We start from the raw sequence: 19,700 nt of genomic DNA on the forward strand, positions 1-19,700 counted from the left end.
AATTATTTTCAGATATTCAACAAATATTATTGTATTGTACGATCACGGAGGTTCAGAAGAGTAGCAGTCCTTAAGAAAATGTGACATCCTTGGCAAACTTGCTTAAGATGGTAGGAAGACATTTATTATCTTTACCAAGGTTAGAATTAAAAAGTTGGGTATATACAGACAAGACTGAATTGTTGGGAAAATTCATCTCACCGCACGAGATAAGGACCGCACCCCTCTTACCATTCGCTTTCCCAGCTTCCTGCAGTTGTCCTTCCTTCAGATACTGCTCAGATCAGCCTCCTGGACAAAGGCCGAGTCAACCAACTCAAAAAGATTCTTCACGTCCTTCCCGCTTCATGAGAATCTGAGTTTTATTTAACCCCAAACATTTTTTATTTTTAAGGAGGAAGGAAGGTCTTTCTAATGAGTAAATTTCAAGATACCAGAACATAAATAAAAGTTTATTTATCTTTTAGGTCATATCCACTTGTGAATCACGTTCGGTACACGGATGAGAGACTTTAGTCCACGTCGTTGGCACCTCCTCCGTGGCCCGAGGCGCGTTGATCGAGGTTGTTCAGCCAGTCTCCTAATGTACAAAAAGCCTCTCCATCAATTTCGTGGGGTTTTTTGTTTGTTTGTTGGTTTGTTTGGTTTTTTTTTGCAGAGAGAGAGAACATTCAAAAGAATTATTCCCGGGAGCAGAAGTGGTCCTCATCCCTTCCGCCCTTCCGCTTTCCACTGTTTAACATACCGACTATTCTCTTTAAATAACCGTTTTTTCCATCCTTACTCATTGTACTTGGACAGTTTCAACCTGGGGATAATGTTCATCGACTGCAGCTCCTGGAAGAGCAGCTTGCAGGCGTACGGGATGCGCAGGGAGGACACGTGGCAGGACGACTTGCAGAAATGGCACCTGAAACCCAAGCCAGCTGTGTTAGACGGACAGCAACTCAGAGGTAGAGGCCTGCACACAGGAAGTGAGGATTTGCTCTGAAAATTCCATGACCATCCTATCAAGTTCATTCGTTTTCTATTCCTCAGTGTTCAGTCACACTATCAAATATGTATGTATGTGCCCCCAAAATAAAAAGAAGCATCCAAGGCAGCAAAAGAAAGAACAAAACAATATCACTCCCCCAGTTTTAAAAGCATGGAATTTTAATCAGTACTTCCACACTTCTAGACCTTTCTCCTTAAAATGCAAAATATCTGCCTACGTATTTGTTTTGAATGAGGCCCAGAAATCTGAACCGTCTGAAAGTTACTCAGATTTAGACATTTTTTATTGTTGAAAGAGTTCCAAACCGATTGAATCCATGTCCATGTATTTGAAAAGCACCTACTACTCTATACTATTCTAGACAAGATAGATGCTCAATTTGATTTCTGTCACTGAAATGCTTGAAGTGTGATGGGAAAGAGAAGGCTTTCATATAGAAAGGTGGTATCCAATCAAATGCTACCTATTTTTCCAGCACTCTTCAAGCGTGGTCATTTCTCTTAGTCCTGGAAGCCACTGCACTTAACGCGCTGACCCCTGTGCGAAACCAAGGAACCTCTGTGTGTGTGTGTGCGTATATTCTCATTTAACCCTCACAACAGCACCTGCTCCTAACCACTGTGCCTGCTCTTCCAGTTAGGATTTTCTTTTCCTTCAGGAAGAGGCAGTGAACTGAACCTAGATCTTAGTCAATAGCTACAACTAAAGAAGGGTCCCTGGGGAGAAAGTGAATTATTTTCTCAGGTTTCAGACCAAAATAGGACCTTACCCTATACCTCAAGGGTCTGGGGCATCTGGGACAATAGGTTTCCAGGAAAAATCCTGAGACTTAATATGTAGAAAACTAGGTCCTCCCAGTTAACAGGGGGCAAAATTGGTGCAAGAGGAACAGCAAACAGGGCTTAGAAGAGTCAGTGCTGACTGGGGACTAGAGGGAGAGTCCTTAGTGAACGGTAAAGGCCCTTCTGGAGGGCAGTAAGGCAATGTGCGTTACAAACATAGACACACATGTTATTTCACTGAGTAATCACAAAAGTGGCAAAATATGTGCACAAGAATGTCACGGTTACACTACTTATAACGCATAGTAGTATATGCATACTACTCCGGCATAAAGCAGGAGATGGCTCATGTGTCCAATAAGCAGTTTGTTCTGTGATTACAGGACATTTACGCAGAAGAATCCTGTGCCGCCATTAAACGTGATGCTGTAGACCCACATTAGTGAAACGTAAAGGTGTCCAGGACACACTGTGGAGTAGAAAAAGCAGTTTGCTAAACAGTGTGATCACAAGGGGGGGTCCTCAGATGGGTTTCAGTAAATGTATGAAGCCCCAAAATCATACGTAACAAGATTTTTTGGTGTACATATTTTTACTTTTCTACTATTATCAGAATCTCAAAAGGGCTCGTGACTGAAAATAAAAAAGGGTACAGGACTACTGGCAAACAGAGATGTCCCCAAAAGAGTCACTAAAATGTTAATAGTGGTCATCTGTGGATGGTAGGAATTAGTGTGACTGTTTGTATTTCTTCTTTATATATGTATCATTAACATTTTTTATAACTTTGAATATTTTACAAAGAGCTGGGATCATTTTCACCATCAGTAAAATAAAGCTTTATTATTTTAGAAGAGAAAAGCATTAAGGCTGAGAATTTGAATGTGGTGGTGAGTGAGTATGCAGATATGAACTTCTTGAGGAGAAGAGTATGGAAAAGGGATGAGCCATGATGGACCTGTGCTCGTGCCCCCACTAGGGGACTTGCAGAGGCCTTAACAAGCACTGTGGAGATTTGATTCCATCAACAGTAATAATAGGAACATGGTGGATGACTTTTTCCTAAAAGATTACCTAAAGACCTCTTTAATGCATTATAGTTTTAAGAATTATGTTTTTAATGTGCCTGGGTTGATCTAGTTTATCCAGGAATCATGTTCATGCTTTAATTAAACTGGAGAAATGGATTTAACTGGGGCAACTTCTTGCTGATTCTCCTGTCCAGTACATTACCTGGTGACTTCAGGTCAAGCTAATCCATTTAAAACATCCATATGTGCTGATTCATAATCCAGAAAGCCCACTCATCTTCTCTATTATTCAATATTTCTCCAACATTTAAAATGTTCCAATGCATGTATATACATACATGCATATGCATATAAATATATATATATATATATATACATAAAGAAAAATATTAAAATTTTTACCCTATTTCTGAAAGATTTCCAAAGAAAGAAACTTGATCCAAACAACAATAAAATAAACTGATTTTTTAGGGAAAAGCAGCAAAAGAAGGAGGCTGTGGCTTCACATGAGGAATGACTGTCCAGTAAAATATCCTCTACGAGCTAATTATCTTAATAGGGATTTTCTTCTCTCAGCAGTTTTCCTCTCTTTTGTGACTTATGCCCTCCGTGTCTTCTGCAGAACAACAGTCTTGCTGTAAACATCCCCATAGCAATGCCTTACTAATGTGCAAATCACTGACAAAAGGCCAGTTTCAAGGTTCTGAACTGCTCTAATTACTCAGCCTCCATTGTGCTGTTCATTAAAGACCGACTTCCTCCAACAAATGCCCGTGCTCCCTCCCACACAACCCATCACACACGATCAGGTAACCACGGGAAAATGACAGCATCATTATGCTCCTCTGCCAGAGAGCAGCACGAGCAGGCTGCTAGACTACCAGACTGGGTGAGGATTTTTTTCTGTTGGCAACAAGGGTATAAGTAGGCCGCTCAAAATCAGACATACGGTATATCCAGGTCTGTTTAATTACAGTAAAGACCCGTAAACAGTGTAACCTGATTTAGTCCTCTTTCAAAGGATTTCAAATACAATACACATTGAACACATGAGCTTCAAAATCAGGCACTGCCATCAGATGATCTCTAAATGAGACAGAAACGAAGCAGGAAAGGAGATATGAATTTAACAGAATAATGTTGGGATCAATTACAGTTTATGTTAGTTTCCCTGAGTATTCAGAGGAAGAGAGGGGAAGGTTTTCAAAGTGCATGAAGGAAGCTAGTCTACTGCTTCCTTTCTTTTTCTCTCTCTCTTTCTCCCTTTCTCTCTCTTTCTTCTTCCGTTAGGGGGCATGGGAGGGAATGTGAGGAGAATGGAGAAGAAAAGGAAACTCTTTTTGAAGTTTCATGATCCCTGTTCTTAATAAAATGACTCCTCTGCACCATCTTTTCAAAATAAATTACTTAAAAATCCTTGTGCCAACTTTGAAGACCTAAGACCTAGGTTCCAGGCACCTTCCTATTATACTTTTTTGTTGCTGTTGTTACACAACCAGGACAATAAAACGCAAACTCAATATGCATTTCAAAAGACAAAAAGACATCTCAGAATTGAAACATCTGCTCCATGTCACTGATACAAGAAACACTCAGGCTTATGCTTAGAATAATGTCACCTCATCCCTGCCACCTTATGAAAGGAACGAACTGCAAATAGCCACCTCTTGCGTTAGTTTTTAAAATGAAACTATTTCTTCACAGACAAGAAGAAACAGACAACGATTTCTTCTCATTAACTCTTCTACGCCAAAAAAATCATAAAATAATTGGCTAAAGGGTTTTGTCATTTAACTAGCAAGGTGTATACTGTGTTCTAAGAAGCTCACTCATTCTGACTCTTGATTTGCTTTCATTCGCCAAGAAACTGGCAGTGTAAGATGGCAAAAAGTTGGGGCTCTCTCTGGAAGGAGGCTTTGATGGGGGGCTCGATGGGAAAAAGGTGGCCCCTGTATTCCTAGACTCTGGCAATGAACACTCATCTGGGCCTAACCCTGTCCTTCTGAGGATGCCCCACCCCCACCCAGGGAAAAGGGGCTCTGGGAGGGTGGGTGAGGGCTGATGAGGGAGTTGAGGCTATTTCCTGTCCCCGCAGCATCTGCCTTATATCCTTGTTAGACCTCATCTCTGATGGAAGAGTGAGTAGAGACTGGGGAACTACCAGCCCTCCTGCCTACAGGAGTACTTCGGAGCTCTGGATCATGACTAACCCTAAACAGAGCAGCTGCCCTTTGGTGGTAGAGTGGAACCATTACAAGGAGGAAAGGTGTTCTAACTATACAAACACCAACAAAAAAATATGTAGCAACATCTTTTAAGCTGGCCTTTGTGTACTGAGCTCTACACAGAAATTACAAACTTTATGAATTACATAATTTACCTATTGATAATCCTAAGCAATTATATTTTATTTAGCATCAACCAGGTCACAGGCTGGAGAAGCAGGGGTAAACAAGACAGACTGGAGTTAGAATAAGCTAGAAGATAAGCTCCCTGTGAGCAGCCATTCATCCGTCTTATTCCCCACTGCATTTCTGGGGCCTAGAACAGTGTCTGGACTTAGCAGATTCTTACTAAATGTTTGTTGAGTGAATGACTGAGACAGACATGGTCTCTGTCTTCATGGAATTCACAGTCCAAGTGTAAAGCAGAGAGAGTACAGACAACGTCCTGGCTCTGTCACCAATTTGCTGTAAGAGCGGGGGCAACATACCTGGTTCTTTGGGTTTGAGGTTAAACGAGGGCATTCAACACAGTCTTCTATTAAAGGCTGCTAGTTAAAATATGCTGTAATTCTGAATCTGCTAGTATTTTTACAGATAAATAGTGTTATAAAAGGTACTCGAGATAATATTAAAAAGAAAATAAAGTCTCCTTGGGAGCTTAAACTCTAGTGGCTGTAGACAGCAGAAGATTAGGCAGACAAACTAGGCATGTACATACAGAATCCCCAATTCCAGGAACGTGTGGATGGGGAAGGCTGCAGAATATGTGGGTATGATCCAGGGTCAAACTCTGAGCTGTGATTTAAGAGGCAAGGGATGTGGTACGAGAGACATGTGGTATCCACTTACCAGCCGGAGTACCCAAGAAGTCCGCACTGCCCACAGACATCAACCTCAAAGGCATCACTTGAAATCATCAGTCTCTCTAGTAAAAGCATACTTGCTCCATAACCGATTAAACAGTCACGTTCCATTTCTCCAAGACGCAAACCACCATCACGAGATCGACCTTCAGTAGGTTGCCTTCGAAACAAGTTAGACAAATGTGTTATTATTATACTAAACAAACAAAGAGGCAGCATCACATGCTAGCTAAGAGCACAAGGCTTCAGAGTGGGCTCACAGGGATTCAAACTGCTTTTAGACAGTGACCAAAAGCAGGTTGCTCAGCCTCTCAGCCTCATTTGTAAAATGCATGTTAGACAACCTATCCCGAAGAGGCTTAAAGGAGAAGAGATGTAACACTAGTGGTTGCTATTATTATTATTAGATAGAAATAATAATTACATAATCTTCTGTGATATAATAATAAATTAATATATAATCATATAAAACAGCAGTGCTAGCATTACTATTACCATCACTATCATCATTATTAGCACAGTATAGTCCTCAAATCAGGGTAGAATGTCTTCTGAGTACTTTCAAAGATATCTCAGTTCTCTGTTATTTAAAGGCAGAAAAACTAAGCAGAACGCACTACGGAAGAAACGTGGGTCCCCAATTGTTATTGCCAGGGCTCCAGGGAAGAGCTTTACTATTAAGAAATAAATTAAACATGGAAAGAAGCAAAGAGAGTTTTATAAAATTTGGAATAGATCAGGAATCATCTGGAAGGATGGAGTACCTGAGCCAGATGGGAGGTTGCCCAGAGACTGGGAAAGTTCTGTGTGTCCCACTCAGGTCGTTCCTTCTTCTATGAGAACTGGGAAGCTATTAGCCCCCTGAATGGACTCCCTGTGGTTTATGTACCTGCTGGGCTTGAGAATACTTTAAAAGGTTAGGAATCCAAGACCCAGAGATGTAGCTAAAATTAGGGGATTCTGAAACAACTCAGGCAAACCCACCTAGATCCCACCTAGGTATTGATGACAAAATTTAAAAAAAAAAAAAAAAAAAAAGTAAAGAAAAGAAAGAGAAAAAGAAAAAAGTGAGCTCCCTGGCTGGTTGATTTTGGAGTGACAGCCCTTAGAGGTAGTCTGAGCAGGGGTGGACTGTAAACCTCTTGTTTGCTTTATTCCATAGCATTTTTAATCTTTGTTGTTGCCTCCAGTTCCCCAAAGAGTTAAGAAGGTAAACACAGTGTACACCAGCACATGCTGAAATGTTACCTTCTGTTGTTGAAAGTTACAATGGGAAATCAAATCGTAGATTATTTGTTGAAAGAAAATCTACCTATGAAAAACTTACAAATAGGTCTAAATAAACACATTATAGTAGCCACTTCGTAACTGAGCACGATATCTATGTTTTTATCTAGGGTGGGAGTTGGGGGCATCCTTACACCTGTGGTCACTGGACAAGTGAAGGGGGTCTGATCACATGTGGTCAGAACCCAAAACTTGGATTTTAACCAACTGAGATCACAGACTACAAATACACTGCAGGCAGATTCATATGGAGTACACAAAAGTAATTCTAAAGCAGCAACGTTTTTTACACAACAAGGCAAAAAATAGGAAACGTATTTTGAAATATGTTACTCTGAAATAGATTTTTTTTGTATTTGTTGTTTTGTTGCTTTTTTTGGCCGTGCCGCACGGCTTGTGGGATCTTAGTTCCCAGACTAGGGATCGAACCCAGGCCCTAGGCAGTGGAAGCGCGGAGTCCTAACCACCGGAGAATTCCCTGAAATAGTTTTTTGGATGTCGTAATTGAAATGGAAGTTCTGGAGGGGACAGCATTCAGGGGAGAGTTGCAGTGCCAGGTCAGACTGGGCAGGGAACTGGATATTTGTTGAGCCTCTCCCATGAATTGGCACTGTATACATTCTATTTTAAAACATCTGACATTCACCAGCACGCTGCAAAGTGGGAATTACTGTCTCCACTTCATGTACGAGAAAAACGGAAGCTGAGAGGAGCTAAGTGATGTGTCCAAGGCTGGTGGAAGTGGTCTAAGGTGGAGATGAGTTCACATCCATGTCTGTCTGTCTCCCTGGGCCCACCCTCTCTGACAACCTCGGCACTACGGCCAGATTGAGCTGGGTAACTCTCTGTGGTGAGAACTGGCCTGTGCATTGTAGGATGTTCAGCAGCATCCCTGGTCTCCACCCACTGGATGCCAGTAGCTTCCTCGCCACCCACCAGTTGTGACATCCCAAAACGTCTTCAGACATTGTCAAATGTCCCCTGGGAGGCACAATCGCCCCTGGGTGAGAACCACTGCCCTAGACCCTGCTTCTCCAACTGGAAGATGCAGTACTAAGAACATGTGAAACCTAATATTTAAAATTCCCTTTCCCAACAACTGTACCCGTTCATCAACACACAGACATCGTGCTTGGAATTGAGGACACACTGGTGAAAGGGCACATGTGGACCTTAACCTCCCAGAGCTTATTCTAATAAGCATGCAAGTACAGGTGCCTTATGCTCCAGTAACATTTTTAAAAAATGACAGTTGTGGCCTCACTACCAAATAACGTATGTATGTGTTTTCTGTGTACACATGGGAGCATGCAGGTGTACCGATATGTGTGCATGTAAAGTGTACCTACATTCCTATATTTGAACCTTTTAAAATAGGACCATATTTAAACTGGTGCATAGTAAATGACTCTGTTAGGAGACTACTGGCAAGACCTACGGTGGGCTTGCTCTGGCGCCTATGAATTGATTTTTAATTGGTTGCTATTTTTTCATTTTAATCAGACGTATGTGATTTTTGTTGATGCCTAACACCCCAAATTTTGACATCTGCCTATTGCTATATCCAAGAAATGCAAGGTAGACTTAACCACGTTATAAATGCTTTTCTCTTACCTGGTCAGGACAGCTCGTGGTCCCCGGGCCCGGGCATGCATCTTATCGAGCACCATGTGTTTCAGTTTCTGATAGTACACGGGGCCAAAATAGATGTATGCTTCCAAGGGTTCACTGCAAGAAAGGTCAGAGTTTTAGGTTAAGAAACTAAGTTTGGGCTAATAAGAGACAGCCTTTTCTAGGACTCATCACTGGCAGGCCCTTATTTGTTTACAAACAAGTTTATGACTGAATGAATGGAAGAGAGTGATTTTCAGTCTGCAGTGAACAAATATGCTAGAGCTGAAAATATAAAAGTACCATGGATGCAATAAAAGATGCATTGTTCAATTAAGAAATAAAAATTTATGAACATTGGGGTGCATGTATCTTCGAATTAGTGTTTTTGGTTTTTTTGGATTTATACCCAGGAGTGGAATTGCTGGGTCATATGGTAGTTCTATTTTTAGTTTTTCGAGAAACCTCCGTACTGTTTTCCACAGTGGCTGCACCAATTTACATTCCCACCAACAGTGTATGAGGGTTTCCTTTTCTCTACATCCTCGCCAACATTTGTTATTTGTGTTCTTTTTGATGACAGCCATTCTGACAGGTGTGAGGTGATTCTCACTGTGGTTTTCATTTGCACTTCCCTGATGATTAGCGATGTTGAGCATCTTTTCATGTGCCTGGTGGCCATCTGCATGTGCTCTTTGGAGAAATGTCTATTCAGTTCTTCTGCCCATTTTTAAATCGGGTTTTTGGTTTTTTTTGATGTTGAGTTGTATGAGTTGTTTTTATGTTTTGGATATTAACCCCTTATCGGTCCTATCATTTGCAAATATCTTCTCCCATTCAGTAGGTTGTCTTTTCGTTTTGCTGATGGTTTCTTTTGCTGTGCAAAAGCTTTTCAGTTTAATTAGGTCCCATTTGTTTATTTTTGCTTTTGTTTGCTTTAGAAGACGAATTCAAAAAAATATTGCTGCAATTTATGTCAAAGAGTGTTTTGCCTATGTTTCCTCTAGAAGTTTTATAGTATCCAGTCTTACATTTAAGTCTTTGATCCATTGAGTTTATTTTTGTATGTGTTAAAGAATGTTCTAATTTCATTCTTTTTTATGTAGCTATCCAGTTTCCCCAGCACCACTTACTGAACAGACTTTTTCTCCACTGTATATTCGTGCCTCCTCTGTCATAGATTAATTAACCACAAGTTTGTAGATTTATTTCTGGGCTTTCTATCCTGTTCCATTGATCTGTGTGTCTGTTTTTGTGCCAGTACCATAATGTTTTGATTATGGTAGCTTTGTAGTATAGGCTGAAGTCAGGGAGCATGATTCCTCCAGCTCTGTTCTTCTTTCTCAAGATTTTTTTGGCTATTTGGGGTCTTTTGTGTTTCCATACAAATTTTAAAATTATTTACAATTGCCAAGGTATGGACGCAGTCTAAGTGTCCATCAACAGATGAATGGATATGTGGTGTATGTGTGTGTGTGTTTGCGTGTGTGTGTATATATTTTATACACACACACACACACACACACACACATATATATATATACACACACATATACACACACGCACACACACACACAATGGAACACTACTCAGCCATAAAAGAGAATGAAATTTTGCCATCTGAAGCAACATGGATGGACTTGGAGGGCCTTATGCTAAGTGAAATAAGTCAGACAAAGACAAACACTGTATGATATCACTTAATGTGGAATCTAAAAAATACAACAAATTAGTGAATAAAACAAAAAAGAAGGAGACTCACAGATATAGAGAACAAACTAGTGGTTACCAGTGGGGAAAGGGAAGGGGGAGGGGCAATACAGGGGTAGGAAAAAAGGGTTATTATGGGATTATATGAAATCATGTGTGAAACTTTTGAAAACTGTAAAGCACCATCGAATTTAAAGAATCATTCATTCAATTAAAAAAATAGTGTAAAAAAATTTAAACAGGTTGTGAAACAGTGTGAACAAGACAGTCCCTCCTTCACTGCTGCCACCCTCGTCAGGCCACCATCCTTTCTTGCCTGGACTACTGCAGACAATCCTCCAGTTGGCCTCCTTGCTTCCACTCTTACCCCTCAACAATCTATTCTTCACACAACAAGCCAGAGTGATTCCTTCTAAATCATAAATCATAGCAGGTCATTTTTCTGCTCTAAATTCCCAGTGGTTTCCCATTACATTCAGACTCTGCATCACCCAAATACGGTGTCACGGCCGCAAGGTCTAACACAACCTGGTTCTTGTCCACCTGACTCATTTGCTATTCGCCTTCCTCATCGCTCATTCTACTCCAGCAGCACTGGCCTCTTCATTGTTCCTCAAATGTAGCAAGCCCGTCTGCCCCAGGGCCTTTGCGCTTACTGTCACCTCTGCCTGAAACATTCTTCCACCAGGTATTCACATGGCCCTGCCAAACCCTTCACCTCCTCCGAGAGGTGTGCCCCAATCACATTCTCTAGAGGCGCCTTCCTCCCACCCCAGCATCACAGTGCCAATGCAGTCTCAACTCTCACCTTGGTTTTATGTTCTTCAGAGCACTCGTCACCGTTTGCTATTAAAGTACACATTTGTTATTTCTCTAATTATAGCCTGTTTTCCCCAGAAGAAGTAAACACCACAGAATAAGCGCTTCATCTCCTTGTCACTGTGGCCCCTGCACTAATGACCCTGCCTGGCACACAACCGATACTCAGTAAACGTCTGTCACAGAGCTGACTTATGAGCCTTTAGAAAATCTGTAGTAAGAGTTTAAAAAGAGAGTGAATATTTAAGTGCTTTGACAGTGGAAAGCTTTTTTTTTTTTTAATATAAATTTATTTATTTTTATTTATCTTTGGCTGCGTTGGGTCTTCGTTGCTGCGCGCAGGCTTTCCTTAGTTGCGGTGAGCGGGGGCTTCTCATTGAGGTGGCTTCTCTTGTTGCGGAGCATGGGCTGTAGGTGCACGGGCTTCAGTAGTTGTGGTGCGTGGGCTCAGTAGTTGTGGCTTGCAGGCTCTAGAGCGCAGGCTCAGTAGTTGTGGCGCACGGGCTTAGCTGCTCCGAGGCATGTGGGATCTTCCCAGACCAGGGGCTGAACCCGTGTCCCCTGCATTGGCAGGCAGATTCTTAACCACTGCGCCTCCAGGGAAGTCCCTGCATGACCTCTTTATCTCAGTTTTCTTAGTTGTACAACAAGGGGGTCAGACTAAGGTTCTTTCCAGCTTTAATAATAAATGATTCTAATTCCTCCACTGTATGGCTGCTCATAGTAGAATTTCTAGAACTTTGTCACCTAATGCCATTCTATCATTAACTGAATAAAGCCATATCCAATTCTTCCTCCTAGCTATGCTCGAAAATGTGACAAGGGATGAAAGCTGGTGGGTGAATATGTTTGTAAGCCCTTTATGGAACTTTCAACTAACAAGCTAAAGTAGTATTTCTCAAACTTTGCAACTGAGATGAATGGCAAAGAAATGAAAACACTTATTGGCTGGGGGCACTGGGGAAGGTGGTGCAGACAGAGCCTACAGCTGTCCATAGGAAGCAGAGCACAACCCATCCAAATCTTCCAGTAAAATTATGTTCAGAAGGTCCACCGAATTGATTCACTGGTTTTGCATACTTTCTGGTCAACTACTGCATTATTTCTGGATGACAAGCAAAGACTAAAATGATCAGTTTAGCAGTGATAACTGTTTTTTTGAAATGGACCTTAGTTACTTCACTGAATCATTTTTGAAATGGACCATCACTCTTTTCCTGTAATGCGATTTCCTATAACATCTCAACTATGATACACCTAAAGAAATCCACATTATTACAGTCTAGATAGGGCATTTGAGAAAGCAGGCAATATTTTTAACAGATACAGATTTTGGCCATTTTCATCATATCTGGATAGTCTATCTGCAGCACTAACTTCAAGCTCTGTGTTCTCACACATGCTTCCACGCTGAGTTTCACTTGTGCTCAAGCAGTTTGAAACCTCAGAAGAACGGTATAAATGCTATGTCCCAGAGTTTTATCTGGCATAAACTATGTAAGTGGGTCTTAATTTAAGCAACTGATTTGATCCTTTAAAACCATGTGTGAGTCAAGTTTGAACACCTGATCATTCAGGGTAACCTCAGGGACATCTGTTTCTCCAGGGAAGACCCAGCGCTCTGCTGTGTCTCCCTTCAGGCTGCTTTCCAGCCTCCCCTCAGGCTGCAGCCGCTGCCTCTTCCACTTCCCTGAACTTCCCAAGCTCTGCCCCTTGTAAGGTGCTCAACACGCTTCTCCCCTGCATGAAACACTCTCCAAATGTCTCTTCTCATCCTTCCTATCTCCACTGAAATAGCCACCTCCTCACAGGGGTCTTCTAACCTATTCTTTGGTTTCATTTTGGTGAGAGCTATCTGTACTTGTACTGGTTTGTTTTCATTCCTTTATTCAACAAACATTTATGGAGCGCCTGCTGTATGTCAGGCCCTGTGCTAGACACTGGAAATAAAACAGTAAACAAAACAGACAAGCCCTGCTCTCATGGAGGTTACATTCCCATTGGAGAGACAGATAATGATATTATATGGTATTATTACATTACTTGATAATGATGAATGCTACAGAGAAAAATACAGCAGGAAATGGGCAACACTGAGTTGTGGTTTTAAAGTAAGTAGTCGGGGTAGGCCCTGCTGAGAAGTTACCTTTTGTCTTATTTTATAATGTCTAGTAACAAATCTCAGTGGTCAGCCCCATAGGTCAGGGACCACGTCTATTTTGTTCACTGTTACATACTTAGTACGTAGCACATGTTAGGTGTTTAACACGTCATTGGTGAATGAATGCGCAAATGTTAGGCCTCAGGCTATCTGTCAGAGCACTAAGTATCTGATATTCATCATAGTAGTGCAGAGAAAGGCCAACAGTTAAGAGATTTTGTATTATAGACAATTGATGTGTTCTTTAAAAGCTGTGTAGAAATCCTATTTTGGTAAGTAAGATCTTTTCTACTTTTTAAATGGGAGCCTTATTGGCAAAAGAGCACTCCTTAGTTTATTAGTTTTCTAAATTTGGACTTTCTTTTCTCCCCTCCCCCAGTTTCACTGAGATATACCTGACAAATAACATCATGTAAGGTGTACAACGTGTTGATGTGGTACACACATACCGCAAAATCACTACCACCATGGCTTAGCCGCGACGTCCACCATAAATCTGGATTTTCTTGTACCAGATTTCTTAAAGGAGTAAAGCCGTATATCTTAAGGGCTCTTATGCCTTATAATATTTTTACTTTTATCCTTTTACTTTAATAAAATCATACTTTTACTTTAATAAAATCATACTTTTACTTTAATACTTTTACTTTAATAAAATCGTAATTTTCCTTTAAGGCATCTAAACACATACTCACCCTGTGATGCCAGATGTAACATAGTCTTTCCCCAAGTAGTTATAACCGTGGCGAACGAGGTCCTCACACACATCCTTCACTTTACTGCCTCCAAACGCAGTGCCGTAGTGGAATCTGCCGTCTAACACGCCGGCCTTGCCTGCCAACAGCTCGATTAACTTTCCCACCTGTGGGATGTGAACAAATTAAGTGAGCACCTTCTTGTGGTTTAGGAATTCTGTCTGTTTATTTAGCTCTGGCCTATTTCTTCCAAAAGATTATAAGACTACTACTATTAATAAGAGTGATAAATCTGTAGTAGCAAATATTTATCCTCTCTTACTGTGACCTAAGTTTACGCCTCCAAAACCCCAATGGGATAGGTACTACTACCTCCCTCAGTTTACATCTGAGGAAACAGAGGGGTTAAGCAACTTTGAAGTCCCACAGCTGGTAAGTGTCGGAGCCAGGATGATAGAATGGTAACCACAGAAAGGGAGATACATTGATACATGGGGTTCTTCTGTTGAGGGGTGAGTTCATCACTCAGAAGACTGCTCTCGAAGGGAAGCCCAGACCTCTCCACACCCCCTCTGTAGAGGAGATTAGCCCACATTGTCAGGGTCTAGGAACCTATTTATTTGGTAAGAGGTAAAAGGGCCCTTTCTGAAAATCAGTTTCAGGGCCCCATCTCCTCCGCTCACTACAAACCAACTGCCTGCCTTTTTCCTTAAAGGCAGCGCCTCTGAAAAACGTACTAACTGGGCTTCCCTGGTGGCGCAGTGGCTGGGAGTCCTCCTGCCAATGCAGGGGACACGGGTTTGAGCCCCGGTCCCGGAGGATCCCACATGCCACAGAGCAACTAAGCCTGTGCGCTGCGGCTGCTGAGCCTGCGCTCTGGAGCTTGCGAGCCACAACTAGAGAGCCTGTGTGCCACAACTGCTGAAGCCCGTGCGCCTAGAGCCCATGCTCCGCAACAAGAGAGGCCACCGCATGAGAAGCCCGCGAGCCGCAACAAAGACCCAATGCAGCTAAAAATAAATTAATAAATAAATAAATTTTTTTAAAAAAAGATAACATTCCTTCTTAAAACAGAAAAACCAAAAAAAAAAACCCGTACTGACCGTCATTCGAGATGGGAAGCCATGGGGGTTCATTATGATGTCCGGACAGATGCCAGAATCACAAAATGGCATGTCTTCCTGAGGGACGATCAAGCCACAAACACCTGGGGGAGAGAAGATTTCATGCCACGTAGAGCCGACCGGCAGAAAGGAAGAACACAGTACTTAATTGGGATCTCCCCGCTGCCATCTCTATTACCACTGCTCTCAAACCTTCTCCGTGGTCTCCATCAAGAGTAATAAAAGCAACTTCCAACAATCCTGCTACACGAACAGTTCAAAAACGACTGTCCTTGCAGAAAGGCACTGCAGCCTGCGGGTCGGCCTTCTGGCACGACACACAACGTGCCGTCAGGCCGTCTGCCCGGCCTCTCTTGCCCCAGACAGGGTAGAGCAGTGGCTTCCCCACGCCCCAGCCCCATCATCGTTCCTGACGCTGCAAGTCAGCGGCAATCTCGCTCCTTGTCAGCCAGTCTGTGATCTGCTACCTACTGTACCCACAGCACAGGAATGCGAGTTCTCTGACCACCAGAACTGACTGGGCAAGGGATGTGTTTAGACTGTGGTTTTAAAACCTGGGACAAGGAGTCTTTGTGAGTGGCTGATGTGCTGACAGGGCTACCTACTGGCTGCCGAGTCCTGGCTGGTGGGCTGGCTTCTGCCAGGGCTTCCCTGGCCGAGCCTAAGCTGCCCTAGGGAACTGCAATTCCTATAGCTTACGGCACGTTAGAAAAGCGACCTCTGATTGAAGTTGTAAAGTTGAACAAGAAAATTAAATGCCAAATTACTCTTCGAGGAAAAGGCTGGAATTAGAAATGAAATTCTAAGAATGAAAACAAAACAAAACCCCACCAACTCTCTGCACTCTACTGATGGTCTCTTAAATTAGTTGTACTTTATTACTCCCCCAATATTATTCTAACCTGTAAGGGATCTTATTGCTTAAAGAGTTTTAAATTCCTCTGATTTCTTTCTTGGTAGAACGACTATACGGGTACAATTTAGATTGTTCACCACAAGCTACCTAATTCAGAATTAGAAAACTAGTGCACAATGGCATTGGACCAAGAAAAAAATGCTTTTATATTTCTTAACATGAAATTTCTTTTCCTTTGTATACCAAGTTATCAACCATCTGCACCTATTGAAAAGAAACTGTTCTCAAAGAAATGTTTCTTTCCTCAGTTTGATTTCTACATAATTACTCAAACTATTTTAAAATAAAATTTTTGTGCACGTTATAATCACCAAGACCTGAAGTCTAAAGAAAAAGAGTGCCATCTGCCTATTTAACATCAGTTATCAATGTTCAGATTTCCAGTGGCTACAAACAATATGGTAATTCGGTTCATGAAGTTGAATTCTAGAGCATGCCTTTTTGGTTGAAATTGTATTGTTTATTATAGAGAACATATGCTTTCCTACATTAAGCCCAGAAACATTCAGTTCACTTTATTTCAAATTCAGCTACAATGTGTTAGAATTTAAATCAAGCAGAGTCTGTGACGCTCCTTTCTTCCCTCCAAAAATCCATCTTGTCCACACTGAAATTATCTGACAAAACACTAGGGCTACTGGGAAATCTACTCTGAAAGAGATCAAACTGTAAATCTAGGTGCAACCGACAACAACATTGTTTAGCAGTGAACAAAATGTTATAAACAGCAATTCCTAAAGAGGCCAGTCCCTGGGACGTGCTTGGGTGAGAATGTCACTTTGGCTGGTGAGGAGGTGGAAGGTTCAGCTACATCCCTTAAAAGCAAAACTGAAGAAAAGCCTCGGCACCCCTTCAGCAGCAGTTCACAGGGGGATGCTGGCGTCTGCTCAAGAGGAAGCTGCCTGTTCACCCCCGACAAGAGAAGGTGGGAGTGAGGTGCAGGAGGTACAGAAACCCACTGCGGAAGCAGGACACACTCATATTGGGGGAGGGTAAGGAGTGGGATGATTTGCATTTTGTATTCTCAGTCCTAGTTGACAAGTTTAATCAAGCAAATTTAACTTCATTTTGTTATTAAAATGAAAGCAATGCTCCCTCCCCTGAAATCTGAATCTCCCAATAACTCTGCTTGAAATCTGATTAATATTTGGTATAGAGATTCCTTTCTTGGGAAGTTATTTTCTTATCAGCCCTTTTCTGACATTGCAGTTTAAAAATACATTGGTTATATAAGTCACTTACAGATTTTTTTCATTCCATTATAGGAATGGCTTTGGCCACATCTGAATCAAGGGCACCTGTAAGCCAAAAATTAAATCTTAGCTAACTTAAAATTACTTTAGGCTCTGAAAACCCTTTTATATGCCAAGATGGTTCCCATAGCAGACAGGCCTGTGTTGTTTGTTTTGTGTGAAAGTGAATGATAAAAGATCCATGAAATCGACACAGAAAGCCAGAACAGCAGAAAGAACTGAGGGCTCTCCATCATTGCGGCTTCTACCCTCTGCTGACTTGCGGAACAATGGAAGCTACACATCCAACTGCAGATCTAACACAGCTGTGCATTTCATTAGATGAAGAGCACTAGTGACACAAGTAAATAATTAACTTATTCTGGTCCGCTGACTGTGCTTATGAGACCAGTCATAGCTGACAGATTTTAATACAAGTTAACACAAAGAAACCATAATGAGCTTAGAAGTTAAAACAAAATATTTAGACAGAATTTGATGATCTCGAATCTCAAATTAGACAAATGATTTTTTAAAGTTTGTATTTTACTGAATTCACTTGGTGGGGGGAAGAGAGTTCTCAATCTTAGAACCAGACTTCTCTCTTTTTTTAAAGGTATTTCTGTTTCAGAATTATTCAAATCCTTAATTAAAGTAGGAAGGTTTTTTTCTTATTTTTCAAATGAAAAATTAAAACTCTGGTTTCTCCAGGGACAGAGGCATAAAAATCTCTTCCAATATTTAGAACTCTTAAAAGTTATGGTTACTTTCCTTTAACACTGGTTTAAAAATGTAAATGATATGCAGTACGCTTCAGTGTGTTAACACTCCCCTGGATCCTTGAAAAGGGGATGGATTACAAATAAACCATATCTAATGGAAGCTGTTGTGAAACAATTACTGATTCATACCTTAAATGCTTACACAGCATTTCAGATTTTAAAATAAAATTTCATCCCCCGGCTCATGCTGGTGTCTCGACTCCATTGTTTATAGCACAACCTCCTGGCAGTGAATTGCAAATACACCAGTTTAACAGGCCCGGGAACACTTAATGCCCTCATAGGGGCCAAATGGGAATTAGACCACAGATTACACTACTGAACTTTTAACAAATGAAAACAGACAACAAGGAAAAACTGAAACACAGAAAGTTAGAGCAGAAAGGTTCTACAGATACCCAGTCAATAAAATATTACTCCATCACCGTCAATCTTAATTTCAAGTTGTAAAGGTAAAGAATTTAGGGAGTCTCAGGAAGCCACAAATCTCACCGCCAAGCCACACAGGAAAGGCAAATCTGGGGACCCATTGCCACGGTTCTCTGTGTCACGGCCCCTACCTACACTGGAGGCTCTTACACCAATTTGTTATTTCTATTTCTGTGGCCTTGCAGAACACGTAAATCATTTTAAGAATACCCAGCAAAAGTCCAGTTAATCTAACAAATCACTCTTAGAAAATATTTCTAATTGTAAACAGCAACTCACTTGTTCAAAAGTCATTTGTGGACTTTTTTTTTTAAACTAGTCTTAGTGTAATGGATCCATCTCAATCCAAATAGAAAAAAAAAAAAAGGTAAGAACGTGAGAAAAAAGATAAGAAAACTAAAGTGTTATATTACCATATAAAGACAGGAAAGCAAGTAACAACTGGCAAAAGACAACTGTAGTAACATCTTTAATCTGAGAGCTGTTTTTGGTGTGACTTTAACGTGTTGAGAACCAGCTAGCAAAGGGTTTTCTCTTTTGTTGATAGCCAGGTCTCCCCTTAAGATCACACTCTACTTCACTTTTTAATTTAAAAAATTTTTATTTAGCAAGTCTACCTTCTACGTAACCACTTTTGGATTAAATTTATCACTCTCAGGTTGATATATATTTTCACTCTTCCTTTTCTGAGTGAGAAGAGAGAGAATCATTTCCCTCGATGCCCTCAGTTAATAAGCTGCATGGCAAATGCTGTGACGGAGGCGGGGGATACGAAGAGGTTCAGGGACCTGAGTCCACTCGAGAGGTGTCCCACGCCGAGGAGCCTAACTGAATACTGACCATGAAAACACCTGGATAGTTCAGCTTACCATGTTCTAATGCTCTAAGAGATGCAGAGCAAATCAGGTAGTATGTCCTGCTGAAATAACACTAATCAGAGTTTAAACTGCCTACTTTTACTTTCTGCGAGTACCAGTTAGACAAGACTTTTCTGCAGTTTAACACTGTCACTAACCAAAGGTGAAATGATGCTGCG

The 19,700-nt window shown here is 41.3% G+C and overlaps 1 protein-coding gene across 3 annotated transcripts in view; it reads right to left on the reverse strand.

Annotated features, from left to right (window-relative positions):
* Nucleotides 1–344: 344 nt before the first annotated feature.
* The window catches only part of POLR3B (RNA polymerase III subunit B), a 122,235-nt gene continuing 102,879 nt past the window's right edge, over nucleotides 345–19,700 (reverse strand). For all 3 annotated transcript variants that reach the window (XM_061206515.1, XM_061206514.1, XM_061206513.1), the window contains 5 exons: nucleotides 15,285–15,388; nucleotides 14,182–14,348; nucleotides 8,800–8,913; nucleotides 5,885–6,058; nucleotides 345–910 (listed from right to left, as the gene is read on the reverse strand). In XM_061206515.1, coding sequence (XP_061062498.1) covers nucleotides 781–910; nucleotides 5,885–6,058; nucleotides 8,800–8,913; nucleotides 14,182–14,348; nucleotides 15,285–15,388 — 689 coding nt within the window. In that variant the 3' untranslated portion in view covers nucleotides 345–780. The remainder of the gene's footprint in view (nucleotides 911–5,884; nucleotides 6,059–8,799; nucleotides 8,914–14,181; nucleotides 14,349–15,284; nucleotides 15,389–19,700) is intronic.

Source organism: Eubalaena glacialis, chromosome 11, assembly GCF_028564815.1.
Source record: "Eubalaena glacialis isolate mEubGla1 chromosome 11, mEubGla1.1.hap2.+ XY, whole genome shotgun sequence".
Classification (NCBI taxonomy): Eukaryota; Metazoa; Chordata; class Mammalia; order Artiodactyla; family Balaenidae; genus Eubalaena; species Eubalaena glacialis.